Source organism: Macaca fascicularis, chromosome 4 (assembly GCF_037993035.2).
Source record: "Macaca fascicularis isolate 582-1 chromosome 4, T2T-MFA8v1.1".
Taxonomy (NCBI): Eukaryota; Metazoa; Chordata; class Mammalia; order Primates; family Cercopithecidae; genus Macaca; species Macaca fascicularis.
Window position 1 is genome coordinate 125,328,461 of NC_088378.1, and position 14,584 is coordinate 125,343,044.

The 14,584-nt window shown below is 40.7% G+C and overlaps 1 protein-coding gene and 1 long non-coding RNA gene across 5 annotated transcripts in view; one reads left to right on the forward strand and one right to left on the reverse strand.

Annotated features, from left to right (window-relative positions):
- The window catches only part of RCAN2 (regulator of calcineurin 2), a 257,618-nt gene that overhangs the window by 232,861 nt on the left and 10,173 nt on the right, over positions 1-14,584 (forward strand). For all 4 annotated transcript variants that reach the window (XM_005552815.4, XM_005552816.4, XM_015449345.3 and 1 more), the window contains 2 exons: positions 3,023-3,196; positions 4,979-5,150. In XM_005552815.4, coding sequence (XP_005552872.1) covers positions 3,023-3,196; positions 4,979-5,150 — 346 coding nt within the window. The remainder of the gene's footprint in view (positions 1-3,022; positions 3,197-4,978; positions 5,151-14,584) is intronic.
- Positions 13,823-14,584, reverse strand: part of LOC123572949 (uncharacterized) — a 58,689-nt gene continuing 57,927 nt past the window's right edge. Inside the window, exon 4 of the long non-coding RNA XR_012433745.1 lies at positions 13,823-14,107. This is a non-coding gene — a long non-coding RNA (uncharacterized lncRNA). The remainder of the gene's footprint in view (positions 14,108-14,584) is intronic.

Here is a 14,584-nt window from a genome sequence, read left to right on the forward strand (position 1 = left end):
CTAACTTGGTGGGAGTTGGTGCCTGGAGCCCTCTTTTGAGGATCAGTGGGAACAAGATGTTCTTGATGTCTGCCAATGCCTTACAAAAGAGGTAGCACATTGTCAGCACCCCCTAAGCCTAAAAGCTGGACTCCTTGATTCTTTGCTCTTAATGCAGTCTCTTGAGGCCAAACCGCTCTGATAAACTGAGATGTGAAGCACAAAAATGAAATACGAAATGAAAAGGAAGGAATTAGACTCAAAGGAGAAAAGCACCTCGCTTTCAAAGGCTAGCCTTAACTGCCCATGCTTAGGCATTAGATAGGTGATGAGAAAGTGAAATTCCCACCCTGGAAATGGAAAAACATACCAGCCACAAAGAAGACCCAAGTATTCTATCCTTAAAAATAATATTGTACTCTATATAGAAACAGGAGTTTTTAATCTCTTAATTCCTCCTATTCCTGAAAACTTCCCAAACTCATCAAACTACCAGCTGTGATTTGATCAGTTCAGAGTACTCTCATTGTGAGGAAACAGAATTCATTTTAACCATCAGGATTCGTGCTCAGGAAAACACAGTATTGGTGGGACAGAATTCCATAATGAGACTCCTTGGAGTGGTAGCTGAAGCCCCGAGTCTGGGACTTGGCTAATCCCAAGGCTTGAGAGATGAGGGGAGACAAAAAACCTGCTCTGCATAAGACAAGGAAAAAGTGTTGTTTTGTTCATGATGGGAAAAGGAGTATAAGAAAAAAACAGAATGAGAGAAAGAACCCCTCAAATCTCCACAAATGTCATTAAAAAAGCAAAAGCTTTTATTGTATTCTTTGGGGTCCTTGGACTGGTATAAAAGAGAAGAGTGTGGGCAGACAAAGGAGTCAAAGATAGGAGGGGCGATGGGGGAGCTGCAGCCTGAGGATTCTCAGAAATCGGCAGCAGGATGTGGTGTGGCATCACCAATATGGGCTTGAAGGTCTGATACAAGTTCATTTGGATCCCCAAGAGGCAGGAAGACCTTCCCTGAAGTTTAAGTTACTCTTCCTGTGGAGCCTCAGAAGTCAGTGTTTTTACAACCCCACCTCACTATATTGATTCTCTTAGATGTGGTCACCCTTTAGACTTGGGTCAGTGTATTGCTATACATCTCTTGCTCTTATTAAAATAAGCATCTCTTCCTATCAACCTGACAGTATAATTCTTTATAGAGTTGACAGTATCTCTCTAGTTAGGGTCACAAGGACTTTGGCCTGGTCCTGGATCTGCCACTGACTCTCCCTGTGCCCATGGGTAGGTCCTTATCTTTTCAGATCTCAGGGTTCTGATTTGTAAAATGATGGAGGTGAGGAGGAAAAGGTTGAGTTCATCATCTCTTAAATCCATTCCTAGTTAAAATTCTATGAATCTTGCAGTATTAATATTTCATGCATCTCCATTCTTCCTTGTACTCACTGTTATGAGAAATTACCTTTTACTGTTGAAATAAAAGAATCAGGTTGGTTATATATATAATTTCCTTAGTGGCAGTTTCTCTATTAAGAACACACTAGCTTATAACATATACTAATTTTCTTATAATAAGGATACTTTTATGGCTAAGAGGAACCATATAGATCAGACAGATGTTATTAACATATGTACCTATATATTTTTTCTTTTTTAATTCTCTAGTTTTCTGTTATGCCTTTCCCCAGTGTTCTGGGTGTCCTCTTACTTGTGTGTATCTGCTTCACCTGTTAGATTGTTAGATGGTTGAGGGTCAGAACAATGTGATACTCATCTCTGTATCCTCTTAAAGTCTAGAGAGAGACCTTTCCTCATAGAAAGTGAGCATTTAATAGATACTTATTCAGTCGAATTGAAACTGTGTATTGAGTCTAAATTTTTTAATTATTGCTTTATATTGTGATAGCTTAGTTATGCTGTAGGAATAAAATAATTCTCAAATCTCAGTGATTTAATGCAACGGAGATTTTTTTTCCTTGCTAAGGCAAAGTTGGCTATAGAATGGAGTTGGAGTAGGGAGAAAACTATTTCTGCTTCATACAGCCACTTGGGGACTCAGAGTGAAGAGAATCCTGTTTCTGACAGCTGTACCTTTTGAAACACATGGCCTCTTCAGAGAAATAAACTGAAAAATTACTCAAGGGCTTTCTTCTGCCCTCTACACGTATTTCGTTGACCAGGACTAATCAAATGGTACTGCCTGACTAGGAAACTGGGTGATGTGGATCCCATATTTTTAGGCAAGAAAAGTGCCCACCCCTCCCTAGGCCCAGCATGGTGGCTCATGCCTGTAATCTCAGCATTTTGGGAGGCCGAGACAGGTGGATCACTTGAGGTCCAGAGTTTGAGACCAGCCTGGCCAACATGGTGAAACCCCATGTCTACTAAAAAATACAAAAATTAGCTGGGTGTGGTGGCACATGCCTGTAATCCCAGCTACTCAGGAGGCTGAGGAAGGAGAATCACTTGAATCCAGGAGGCGGAGGTTGCAGTGACCCCAGATCATGCCAGTGCACTCCAGCATGTGCAACAGAGCAAGAGAAAGAAAGAAAGGGGCGGGGGAGGGAGGGAAGGAAGGAAGGAAGGGGAAAAGAAAAGAAAAGAAAAGAAAAAAAGAAAGAAAGAAAGAAAACGAAAAGTGCCCCCAAGATTGGTAATCACTAATGTTTACCCTGTGCTTTACTCAGTAGCTCCAGTATTTTGGAGATAATGAACTTCTTTGAGAATCTGATGGTCATTACAATCCCTCTCCTCTAGAAACACTCAACATTTTGCATAATTTCCTATGTGTTTCATGTACTTTGAACCCTATTCACTGGTTCTCTAGAGAACCTTAGACCAAGATTATAAATCCTTCAGGCATGTTTTGCACCTGGCAACAGACCTACAGATGAAAAAAAGAAAAAATACATTACTGCTGTTCTATTTAAACTGTATGTTATTAACAGTCTATTTATTTAGTTGTTTGTTTTTATCAGATATGGCATCATACAAGACCCATGGCCAACGGATTTCCCTCTGTGTTTGTTTTTATCAGGAAAAATTTGAGGGACTGTTCCGGACTTATGACGACTGTGTGACGTTCCAGCTATTTAAGAGTTTCAGACGTGTCCGTATAAACTTCAGCAATCCTAAATCTGCAGCCCGAGCTAGGATAGAGCTTCATGAAACCCAATTCAGAGGGAAAAAATTAAAGCTCTACTTTGCACAGGTAAGGTGATTGTTTACCAAAGTTACTCTTTTTGCCCTACATTATTTTTTACCGTTTTAAAATGTAAATGAAGCCTTTTCCATTTTCAGATTGGTTGGTAGTCTATAAATTAATTCACTGAGAAATAGACCCACATCATGATTCCCAGACAGGAACAACTTAGTGGCTTAGAAAACAGGCTCTGAGAGTTGCCAACCAGAGCAAGTTGCATAACCTCACTGGGGCTCCATATTCTCATCTGTAAATTGGGGATGATCAGGATCTATACCCCATACTGTTGTTATGAGGATTGCATGAATTATTGTGTGTTTAAGTGCCTAATATTTGGCAAATACACAATAAATGCCAGGTAGTAGTTATAATAAGAATGATGTAATCACAGCTACTCCTAACCTTCCTATCAGGGTTATAATTAAAACTTAAATTATATGACTGCTTTAGTGGAATGTATAACTTTTCAGTGATTCATATTTATGAGAAAAGGTTACAAATATATGGAAGTTAATTTGTTTCATCCAAAAATCAATTCTAGCTGTTCCAAAACGAAATGGGTAATTCTTGGCAATGCTTATAAAGTTCACAGCAATAGAAATCAATATCCATCATGTTCCATTAGTGCCCTCACCTCATCACTAGATACCTTGATCCATCTCTTAAGTGATCTGTTAGTATGGTTTCCACCTTTAGACTCTACAGAGATGGCACAGTGAAAAGAACACAGACGTTGGCCCTGCCTCCATGTTCAAATTCCATCATTGCTATTCTGATGTGTGTGATGTGGACCAACCTCAGTTTCCTTGTCTTTAAAATCTCACCCCATTCCTTAAAAAGTTAAGCATTGAGTTACCTTTTGACCCAGCAATTCCACTCCTAGGTATTTAAAACAGGTACTCAAACAAATATATGTACACACACGTTCACAATAGCACTATTCACAATAGACAAAAGGTGGAAACCACCTAAATGTCCATCAATGGATGAATGGATTAGCAAATTATAGTATGCCCATATGATGGAATATTACTCATCCATAAAAAGGACTAAAATACTGATAAATGCTACAGTGTGGATAAACCTTGAAAACATTATACTAAGGGAAAGGAGCCAGACACAAAAAGTCACATATTCTGTGATTCTACTTATAGGACATATCAAGAACAGGTAAATCTGTAGAGACAGAAAACAGCATGGTGATTGCCAGTGACCAGTGGGAGACAGGAGTGGTAGTAACTGGTAATGGTAGTACTGGTAGCAGTAGGCAGAGGAGTTCCTACTCCTCTGGATAGAGGTGGTTGTTGCAGATTGGAAATGTACTAAATGCCACTGAACTGTTCACTTTCAAGTGGTTAATTTTACGTTATGTGAATTTCACCAAGGAAGGAAGGAGGAAAAGAGAGAAGGAGACAAGGAAACATTTGGCAGCTGCATGGTGGGACAGTGGACTGGCAGCATCAGCATCACCTGGGAACCTATTAGAAATGCAAACCCTCAGGCCCCATCCCAGGCCTCCTGAATTAGAAATGTGGGGGCTGGGGCTTAGCAATCTGTGTTTTAGTAAGGACTACAGGTGATTCTGACATACAGTAAAGGTTGAGATCCACTGTTTTCAGGATTAAATAAGGCAATTGAGCACATGGTATGTGGTAAGTGGTAATTATTATTACAGTCAGGTTCATCGGTTCATTTGTCACAGGCTGAAACTAACCCCACATTTTAATGTGCCAACATGACACATCTGAAGCCATGATGAATAAGTGTCTTCATCTCTACTCTATTTGAAAGGTTCAGACTCCAGAGACAGATGGAGACAAACTGCATTTGGCTCCACCCCAGCCTGCCAAACAGTTTCTCATCTCGCCCCCTTCCTCCCCACCTGTTGGCTGGCAGCCCATCAACGATGCCACACCAGTCCTCAACTACGACCTCCTCTATGCTGTGGCCAAACTAGGACCAGGTAAGCTTTGCGGTCCATTTTAAAAAATAAACATTTGTCAGCAACCTAGAAAAGCCAAATTAGATTAACAACCTTGAAATCCTGGGTTCACAGTAACATTGCATTTCTAATGGGTTTATTCTTCTGTGTGGACAATGAGAGGGAATGATGGATGAGAATGCAGCATCAGACTTTGCACCTGTTCAAAAAGCAACTCGGGAACCTGTACTAAAATGGTGTCAAGTCCATGCAGCTTCCGGATTGCAATGCAGATATTTTAAGATCCAACAGCATTACCTAATTCTTGTGGGATTTATCTCGATACCAGGAGGAAATTATTTCCTCAGAACAGACAAAATGAACCCTACCAGCTGGAAGGAAGCATCTATGCTGTGCAACCCAGTTTTTTTGCTGTCACAGTGCTAGTACACACTCAGGAACCCCCTGTTACAAGAAAACCTGCCACCAAAGTGAAACCTCCAAGTTCCTAAGAAGTCAGTTACAGCAGCCTCTAACTTTAAAAAAATCTTACGGTCGCTTTGTTATCATGTTGGCATATGTAGCTCTGATTCACTCATTCTCACTGCAGTATAGTATTCTAAAATATGAATCCACCACCACACTTTCTTTAGCCACTCTCCTGTTGATGGATATTTAGATTATTTCCAGGTTTTTTGCTATTACAATCAAAGTAACAGTTAACATTCTTGTACATCTCTATGCACTTGTCCAAAAGTTTCTTTAGGCTTTGTACCTAGAAGTGATACTGCCCTCAATTTCAGCAGATGATGACATCTTGCACCCCAAAGTATTTTTTCCTATATTATATTAGGAGAGGAAATAATAGAAATTGAAGGTGCCGAAACCAGGTGGGAGCTGAGATTTTTAGCACTGTGAATTGAGTGGTAACTAATGGCCATTATGTCTGCTGTATCTACTGCTGGTTATCTTGGGATAGGAAGGAGCTTTAAAAATAGAATCTGAATGCCTGACCCCACCCCAACAGATTCTAATTTGATGTGGGTAAAGTCCAGGTATCAGTACGTTTTAAAAGCTCCCACGCTGATTCTAATATGCAGATGAGTTCAAGAACCACTGGTAGCTAAATGCCAAGTACCAAGAATAGTAAACTTATAAGTTCTTACCAGCATTTCTTAATGTGGCAGGAAAACATTTGGCCCAGAGTCACCCACCTCAGAAATCTGCTGTTTTAATAATCGTGTGTTGATTCTTGTGTACGCCAAAACCTGAGATCCCTAGGAATTATGGTGACCAACTGTCCTGGTTTCTCCAGGACTAAGGAGTTCCTTGGCCCCAGGACCTTCACTGCTAAAGTCAGAAAATTCCCAGGAAAACCAAGAAAAGCTGGTCATCTTACCAGGTACCCAGATTAAGATGATGCTGATCTGATTAATAAGCACTTCTTGCAAGAAGATTGCCAGATGTTACATGTGTGGCCTGAAAGTTAAATTATAGAACTTTCAAGAGCAAGCTCATTGGAGGTTTCTTTGTAATCAGCATCACATCTGTCAGCTTCTCAGGCCCTTTAAAATGGCCATAAGTTTTACCTTCAAGAAGCAGGAGGTACGTCTAACTAACATGTGCTGATGAAAGAAGCAATATAATAACAAGGGAGATGTTAGTGAAATATGATTTCATTGAACATCTAGTTCACATCCAGGATCCTGATCTTAGACACTCCCCCTTCAGAGAGCCACATGTGTGATATGCGTAAACACTGCACAGTGTGTAAAGTAAATTGAGTCTACTCACGTGAAGCCTTTTGAAGCCCTTCCCCACAGTCATTCGGGACATTGCAGAAACAAACAAGCACACATATCCAAATGGACCAATTTCAGCCAAGGTCCTTGGAGCTGCCAGTTTGACTCCTATGCACTGATATTGACAAGAACACCCTTGAACACTTTGTAGAGGTGTTTTGAATGTCAGCCAACAGAGCTCTTTATAGAATCACTAAGGTCTTGGCTAGAGGACCTAGGAGTCTGACCTGCATTTTACAGAAAAGGAAACTGAGGCCCAGAGCGAAGCGGGGAGCTGATTTGACAATGAAAGTGCCAGAGCTTCCAATGCTGTGCTCTTCCTACTTCACTATTTAGAAAGGAGGCTCAGGCTATGTCAAACTTTCTGACCATCACACCCCAGCTGGACTCCAGTTCACTCATGTGGAGCTGGTTGTCCAGTAAAATTCAAATCATTTTTTATCAAGAACGTGAAAGAACATTAGTTGTTGTTTGTCAGCATTCACAAAGATTGATGCAGAGAAAGCTAGGGGCAAGTTCCAGACACCCTTACTGGCTGACCGAGCTGAGCCCAGACTCTGGAAGGCATAGACAGGGACAAATGTGACCTGGGACTGATGGAGGCAGAAGGCACAGATGGGATGGGAATTAGGCCCTGGAAGGGATGCTCACAGAGCCTGACACAGAAGAGGAAGGAAGAAAGAGGGAGGAAGGAAATGGTCTTAAAGAGGCAGAGGAAAAAAAAAAAAAAAAAAGCAGTTGGCAGTAGGGGGTGGGGGGCTCGGAGTTGTAAATAACTTATCAACAATGTTAAAAATGCAGACCTTTTACCTTAATTGTACAGCTAATCTATAGCACCCACCTTCTTTTATCACAATAAATGTACCATCTACCATTTTTGAAGGGCCCTGCTTTGTGAAAAGCACAGAGATAGGACCTATTATTATCCCCATTTTATGGATTAGGAAACTAGGCTGTAGAAAGAAGCATGAACTTTCCCAAGGTGACACAGCTGGTTGGTGACATCGTCGAATTTCAAACCCTGGCACTTCTGACTCCAGAGAGTAAACTTCACCGCTCTGCCAGCTGGCCTTCTATTAAGGATCCTGGTTGGCTTGGCTGACTTCAGGCCTGCTCTGCTCCAACTCTGGCAAACATTTATTCTAACCCTGAATAAATAATTATAATTATTATTATTATTATATGAGACAGACTCTCACTCTGTCACCCAGGCTGGAGTGCAGTGGCACGATATCGGCTCACTGCAACCTCCACCTCCCAGGTTCAAGTGATTCTCCCGCATCAGCCTCCTGAGTAGCTGGGACTACAGGCGTGTGCCACCATGCCCAACTAATTTTTGTATTTTTTAGTAGAGACGAGGTTTCACCCTGTTGACCAGGCTGGTCTCGAACTTCTGACCTCGTGATCCACCCACCTCAGCCTCCCAAAGTGCTGGGATTTCAGGCGTGAGCCACCACGCCAGGCCTCAAGAATTATTTCTAACAAACACCAATCTAAACTTCTAGAAAGCCTAACCTAATGTCTGGTAAATGTGCAAATGGAGACTTGTGCATTTGGTACAAGAGCAAATATTGAGAGTTTCCTGATTTTTAAGGATGACTGATACTGTGTCCATGGAACAGCTGCAGTCTGGATGTATTTTCTAGGATATGTTTTTCTCTATTCCCTGCCAGCAATTTGGGACTGTTTGTCTTTATTTGGTTATCCATTTATCCCTTTTCTATGTCCTTGAAGCTTCCTCAGCCACACACATGCATGATTTGTGTCCAACAACTGAGTTGAAAATATCAGAGGTTAAATTAAAGGTTGTTTCAACTGCAACAATAAGGGAGTAGGGTCACACTCTGCCTTTTCCCCATGGCATCCTCCCCCTCATCGTGTCTCTGCCCCCTTCTCAACCAGGTGCCAAGGCAAGGGGTTGCTCCTTCGGTCTCCTCCTGTCACTTTGCACAAATATTCACTTTTCCTTATGGCAATTTTCTATTGTTCAACTTACTGTCTTCTCTTCCTATTGAGGGAAAGAATGCATGTTTCATTCATTTTGGTATTCCCAGCACCTGAAACTACCTGGCACTTAATTGATGCTCAATAAATACTGGAGGAATTAATGCATGAATGAATGAATGAATAGAGCAGAGCTATTAGCCTGCCTAGAGATAGTTTCTTTACTGACAAATTGTTGCTTTCTTATAGCTTTAGCCAGACTCAGTCCAGAAGCATTAAATTCATGTTTTCTATAATTAGAGGACTTCTAGCATTTTCATTAAAAAAAAACATGATTTAGTAAAATTTATTTTTAATCCTTTGGCAAAATCATTTCAGTAACAAATTATAACTAATTTCATGTTAAAGGATGACTACGTCAGTTCCAGAAGTACAGAAACAAATTAGAATGAGAGCAGAGAAAAGCAACTCAAATGATCAAAGGAATGGAGTTTTACATTAGAGGAATAATGAACAGTGTTTAACTGGTAGAGCAGAGTGATTGAGAAGGTATGTAGACATTTAAAGCTGCTGGGAAAAAGTCAGTCTAAAGAAAGAACATTATGGAGCAGGGATCTAGAGTGAGATGGGACTCAGGCTAAGTCAACTGACTGGCTGCCCGCAGAGGCAATGGCACAATTTATTAGGATCCTTTCATGGAGAACAAATGAAACAGTAGGGATCCAGGCCACATCTCAGACAAGCAAGGGGCAAAACAGTCTCTAGTTCTTTAAGGAGGAATACTGGTGACCTTCTTTCAGAGAGGGACAAGTCCAATTCCTGAAAACTTCTAGAGTGGTCCTAGAAACAAACATAAAGAAAGCAGTGCAATTGTAATGGAACCATGATCAGACCCAAACCTGTGGGTGCCTATTGAAATCCTTTGAAATATTTAAGATGTTATGACAGGAGACAAAGGCCACGTTATATTCAAGAAGTGTCTGTCAGTTCTGTTTATTATACCGAGAGCAAGTTTATATTCTGAAAATTATGAGAGGCATAATTTTAAATATCCTTAATCGTTGTCCCCATGACTATTCTATCTTTGATCCAGAAAGTAAGTAAAATAGATAGTACACATTAGAAAATAAATAAATAAAAATAATGACTTAAAATTATGTGGGGATGAAGATAAATTACTATGCGCCAGGCACTGTTCTAAATACCTTACAATATTATTTAATGTTCACAGACAATAACAGGTATTATTATTGTCCTCAATTATACAGCTGGGAATGTGAGGCACAGAGTGGTTAAGTAACTTGTCCAAGGCGCACAGCTGCTAAATTAAAATATGTCCTCTGCCACTGGCAAGGAGAGTAAAGGATTGATTAAGCCAGCAACCTTGCCCTGGGAAGGGAAACATTTTTCTCTAGAAGAAATTTAAGATTGCTGTAAAGGAGAAATTTAAGAATACAAAACAACTTATGCTTCTCGTTCCCTCACATTTTATTTCTCTACTTTTTGGCACCCACTAAAACACACTACTGCATCAATTCTTTACAGTACATTTCATGCTTTTTTCTCATGTCCAGCAGGACGTGCAGAACCAAATTTGCCTTCCTTTGCTCTGTTTAAGGGGCAGTTATTGTCTCTATAACACAGAATCCTTGTGTGTTTCTATTAGTCCCTTGATGAATGTGTAGAAACCCATCAGTTTAACAGTGACCTAGACAGAATAAGATGGGCTCTGACCTTGAGGAGAATTATGAGTTGAATATTTATTTTAAAATATCTGTTGTTCCTGACTCCAGAAGCAGTATGGTGCCAGGTTCTTTTTTGATGTAAAACAAAATAGGAAAAAAATAAAAACCCAGCCTAGCAAAATAGCTTATCTCCACCAATCAGCAGAAAATGGTAAAATAGAGATGCACGCGGCACTAACTGGATGGGAAATCAGAGGTGGGAAGCGAAATGCCGGCCTTTATTCTGCTAAGATGACTCTGGAAGGTCATGTTCATTGTCACTGAAAATGCCTGCAGGGAGCGATATGAAAAGTCATTGTCTCTTCTTTTTTTTCCTCCTGCTATTTTTAGCTCTTGTTAGGAAGATCAATTTTAGTTAACTGCAGAGAAGGGTTTTTAAAATGGTGCTGGAGTTTCAAGTTGCATTTGTCTGCTATATTTAGATTTTTTTCCAAATTCTTCTGTATCAAAACATGACATAGTAAGGCAACTTTGCTGGTGTTACTGCTTGATATGGTGTTTCCCCCAATGGAAAAAGATATTCCATTAACTAATGTAACCTATACTAAAGAAACATTTTCCATTCCAGGCTCTGATTCAGAGGTAGAAAAAAATTCAGTTTTTAAAATATAGATGAACACCTATATTTTTGGTGCATGTGGTATGAACATTATATAAGGCCTCAATTCTCGTTCAGCAATTGCTATATTCTCTGATCACAGAAACAATAGGCAAGTAAAACAGCGAGTGTCCAGTGTTCCTGTTAGCATAGTCTATCTGTGTCATACCCCACCTAAGGGACTCAGATTGGGATCCGGGAGCACATGTTCAAATTTTCCCATTTCCTTTTAAAGAATTGTCCCTGGAAAAAAAAATAGGTTTTTTAAGAGGCTTTTCTTCCCAGTATATATTCCATTACTTTATCTTCCATCACTATGGAATAGCAATATTAGAATACTTCCTTTTCTAATTTTACAGGTAAACAGGTAAACTGTAGAAAAACAGAAAAAACATATGACCAAAACCTGGGAAAATATGAATAACAAATCCTATTGCCCATAAAAAAAGTACTTTAAGGAAGAATCATTGTAGTGTTTACCCTTGCATTTTTTCTTATAGGTGTGTGTGTGTGTGTGTGTATGTGTCCTCACAGTTGTGGCAGGGGCTGGGCCCCTGACATGGGGCAAGGGAGAACAGGATGGTCCGTTCCCAGAGAGGACCCAGCCCACAGAGGGCTCTCCCAGGCAGCTCCCCTTTGCTTCATCTCCGCCACTTTCCTCTCACCCCATGTGGATGAGCCCATTTTCTCTGGTCTTTCTCCCTCTTTATCTTCCCACCTCTTTCCCCTCTGTGTTTCCCTTAGTTACCTTGCCTATACCTTCCCTCTGGGGTTCTGCTTCTTTTTCTTAACCATTAATTCAGGTCCTCAGTCAATCAGTTGATCCCATAAAGTACTTTGGGTCCTAAATGTCTCAGGAGGGGATGAAGATAAATCCCCCCATCCCCCATCTAGTATTAGAGAGAAACCTCCAGAAGATAAGCAAATGTTCTTATACTGAAATATATATAGCTCCCCTTATACCAAAACTACGAGTATGCTCTTTCTCTTCTTTCTCTTTCTCTCTCGCTCACTCTCATCCTCCTCCTTCCCCATCTTACCAAGGATGCCTTCTTATTTCCTACTTTGATATGGATCAGAACTGAGGAGGGGGAGGAAAGGAAAAAGAACCCTAATTATTTCATCAATATTTTCTTAAAATGCACCCATACGAGGCCTACTGAGGTAGAATGTCAGTTTGCAGCCCTGATGTCACCTGCAACATCCCACCCTCATGCATGCCTAAATCTAGGAAGTAGTAAGGAGGTTACACTGGTCACCCAGTAGACCTGGATTAGAGTTCACCACTTTTCTCTGGAATCCACCAAAATTCAATAGGAGCTCATGGAAACACAAAAGAATCAGAGAGAAAAAAGTTTACAAAGGACTGAATTCCCTGGAATCTGTCTTTTAATCCCAAATCCTCTTTCCACTTCCACTTAGAAAATAAGTTCTTTCTCTGCTTCCAGATTGAGCTTGTGAATAGGCAGCTACCAAATAGCTATGATTTTTATGTTTCCAATAAGTCTCTCTGCACCTTTTATTTTATAGCTGTAAATGGAGATCCAACATGAAGAGAGGCTTTTCTCTTGCCTCAGGATAATGATTAAAACATAGGATGTGAGTTTGAATCTAGGTTCCACATTTTATTAGCTCTGTGACCTTGAGCAAGTTTCTTAACTTCTCTGTGCCTCTGCTTCTTCAATAGTAAAATCAGTTTGTGGCAAGCATCAAATGAGATAATCCATATAAAACTGTATAGCCAGTATCATACATAGGAAAGGCTCAGTGTATGTTACCTATTCATTACCACTTGATTTTCAAAGCCTTCTATTAAAATGTGTCACTGAGTGTGGTGGCTCACCTCTATAAATCCCAGCACTTTGGGAGGCTGAGGCAGGAGGATCAGTTGAGCCTAGGAGTTTGAGACCAGCCTAGGCAATGTAGTGAGGCCCCTGTCTCTACAAAAAATAAAAAATAAGATTATCTGGGTGTGGTGGTGCATACCTGTAGGGCCAGCTACTCAGGAGACAGAGGTGGGAGGATCACTTGAGCCCAAGAGGTCAAAACTGCAGTGAGCTGTGATCCTGCCCCTGGACTCCAGCCCAGGCAACAGAGCAAAGTGAGTCCCTGTCTCAATAAAAAAAAAAAAAAATGTTAAGTGCATGTGTTAAGCTCTTAGCTCAGTGCTGCTCAATGTGAAAGCTATGATATTTTAGAGTTGACAGTCCTACACATTGCAGTACATTTAGCATCCTTGGGTCTCACCTACTAAATGCCAACATCCACCCACATCATATGACAAAAAAAAATCCATTTCCAGACACCATTAGGGGTTTAACACTCTTATGTGAGAACCATACTAATTATACTTTCTCAAATGTGACAAAGACTTGTCAGAGGCATAGAGGCATAGAGCGCCTAGTAAGGGGTCAGTGGTGGGTGCAGAAAGAAGAGTGGAAGAGAGGTGAGACATATAGAGAAGCAACTCCTGCCTCCAAGCTTTGCTCACTCCTCTATCCCTTCCCAGACACACACACACTTTTTTCCTTCCCTATAGAAAACTAGGGGAAGACAAGAACAAAGAGAGTTTGCGTGGGCCATGTCCATTTATCAATTGCTACATAACAAACGATCCCAAAAATATAGGGCCTAAGACAACAGTCATTTATTTTGTTCACAAATCTGCCATTTGGGCCAGGCTCAGGGGGAAGGGTCATCTGTCCCATGCAGTGTTTCTGGGGCAGCACAACTGGGGGCTGGCAAGTGAACTTTGAAGATGATTCACTCACAGGGTCGGCAAAATGGTGCTGTTAGCTGAGAGTTCACTTAGACTCTGAGTCAGGGCCCTGGTTCTTCTTAACGTGGGCCTCTTCATGGGCTGCTTGGGCTTCCTTACAACTTAGACATAGGGTTTCAAGCATGAGCATTCTGCAAGAGCAAAGTAGAAGTGCATGACATATTTGTTACCTAATTCAGAAGTCACACTGCTACCTTCCACCACATAGGTTGAGGATCCCTTATTCAAAATGCTTGGGGCCAGAAGTGTTTTGCATTTTGGATATTTTTGGATTAGGGATATGCAACCTGTACTATATTTGTCAAGACAGTCATTAAAGCCTGCCCAGGATTGAAGGGAGAGAACACAGAGGGAACACTCCTTGATGAAACATTGTCAAGGTTCCAGGAGAGTATGTGGGGTGGGAGACATTATGACCGTCTTTGGAAAACACAACCTGCTACCACAAATAACTTTCCTGTTGAGAATTCACCCGTAATATGAGAGATAATACAGTTTTAAAATGAGAAAAATGTAGAGGATCTTCTTTCAGAGTCCAAAGCTTCCTTCCCTAAGAGATGCAAATTAACTCAGTTTATAATTTATAGTCTTTTCATAATTTATTGTGT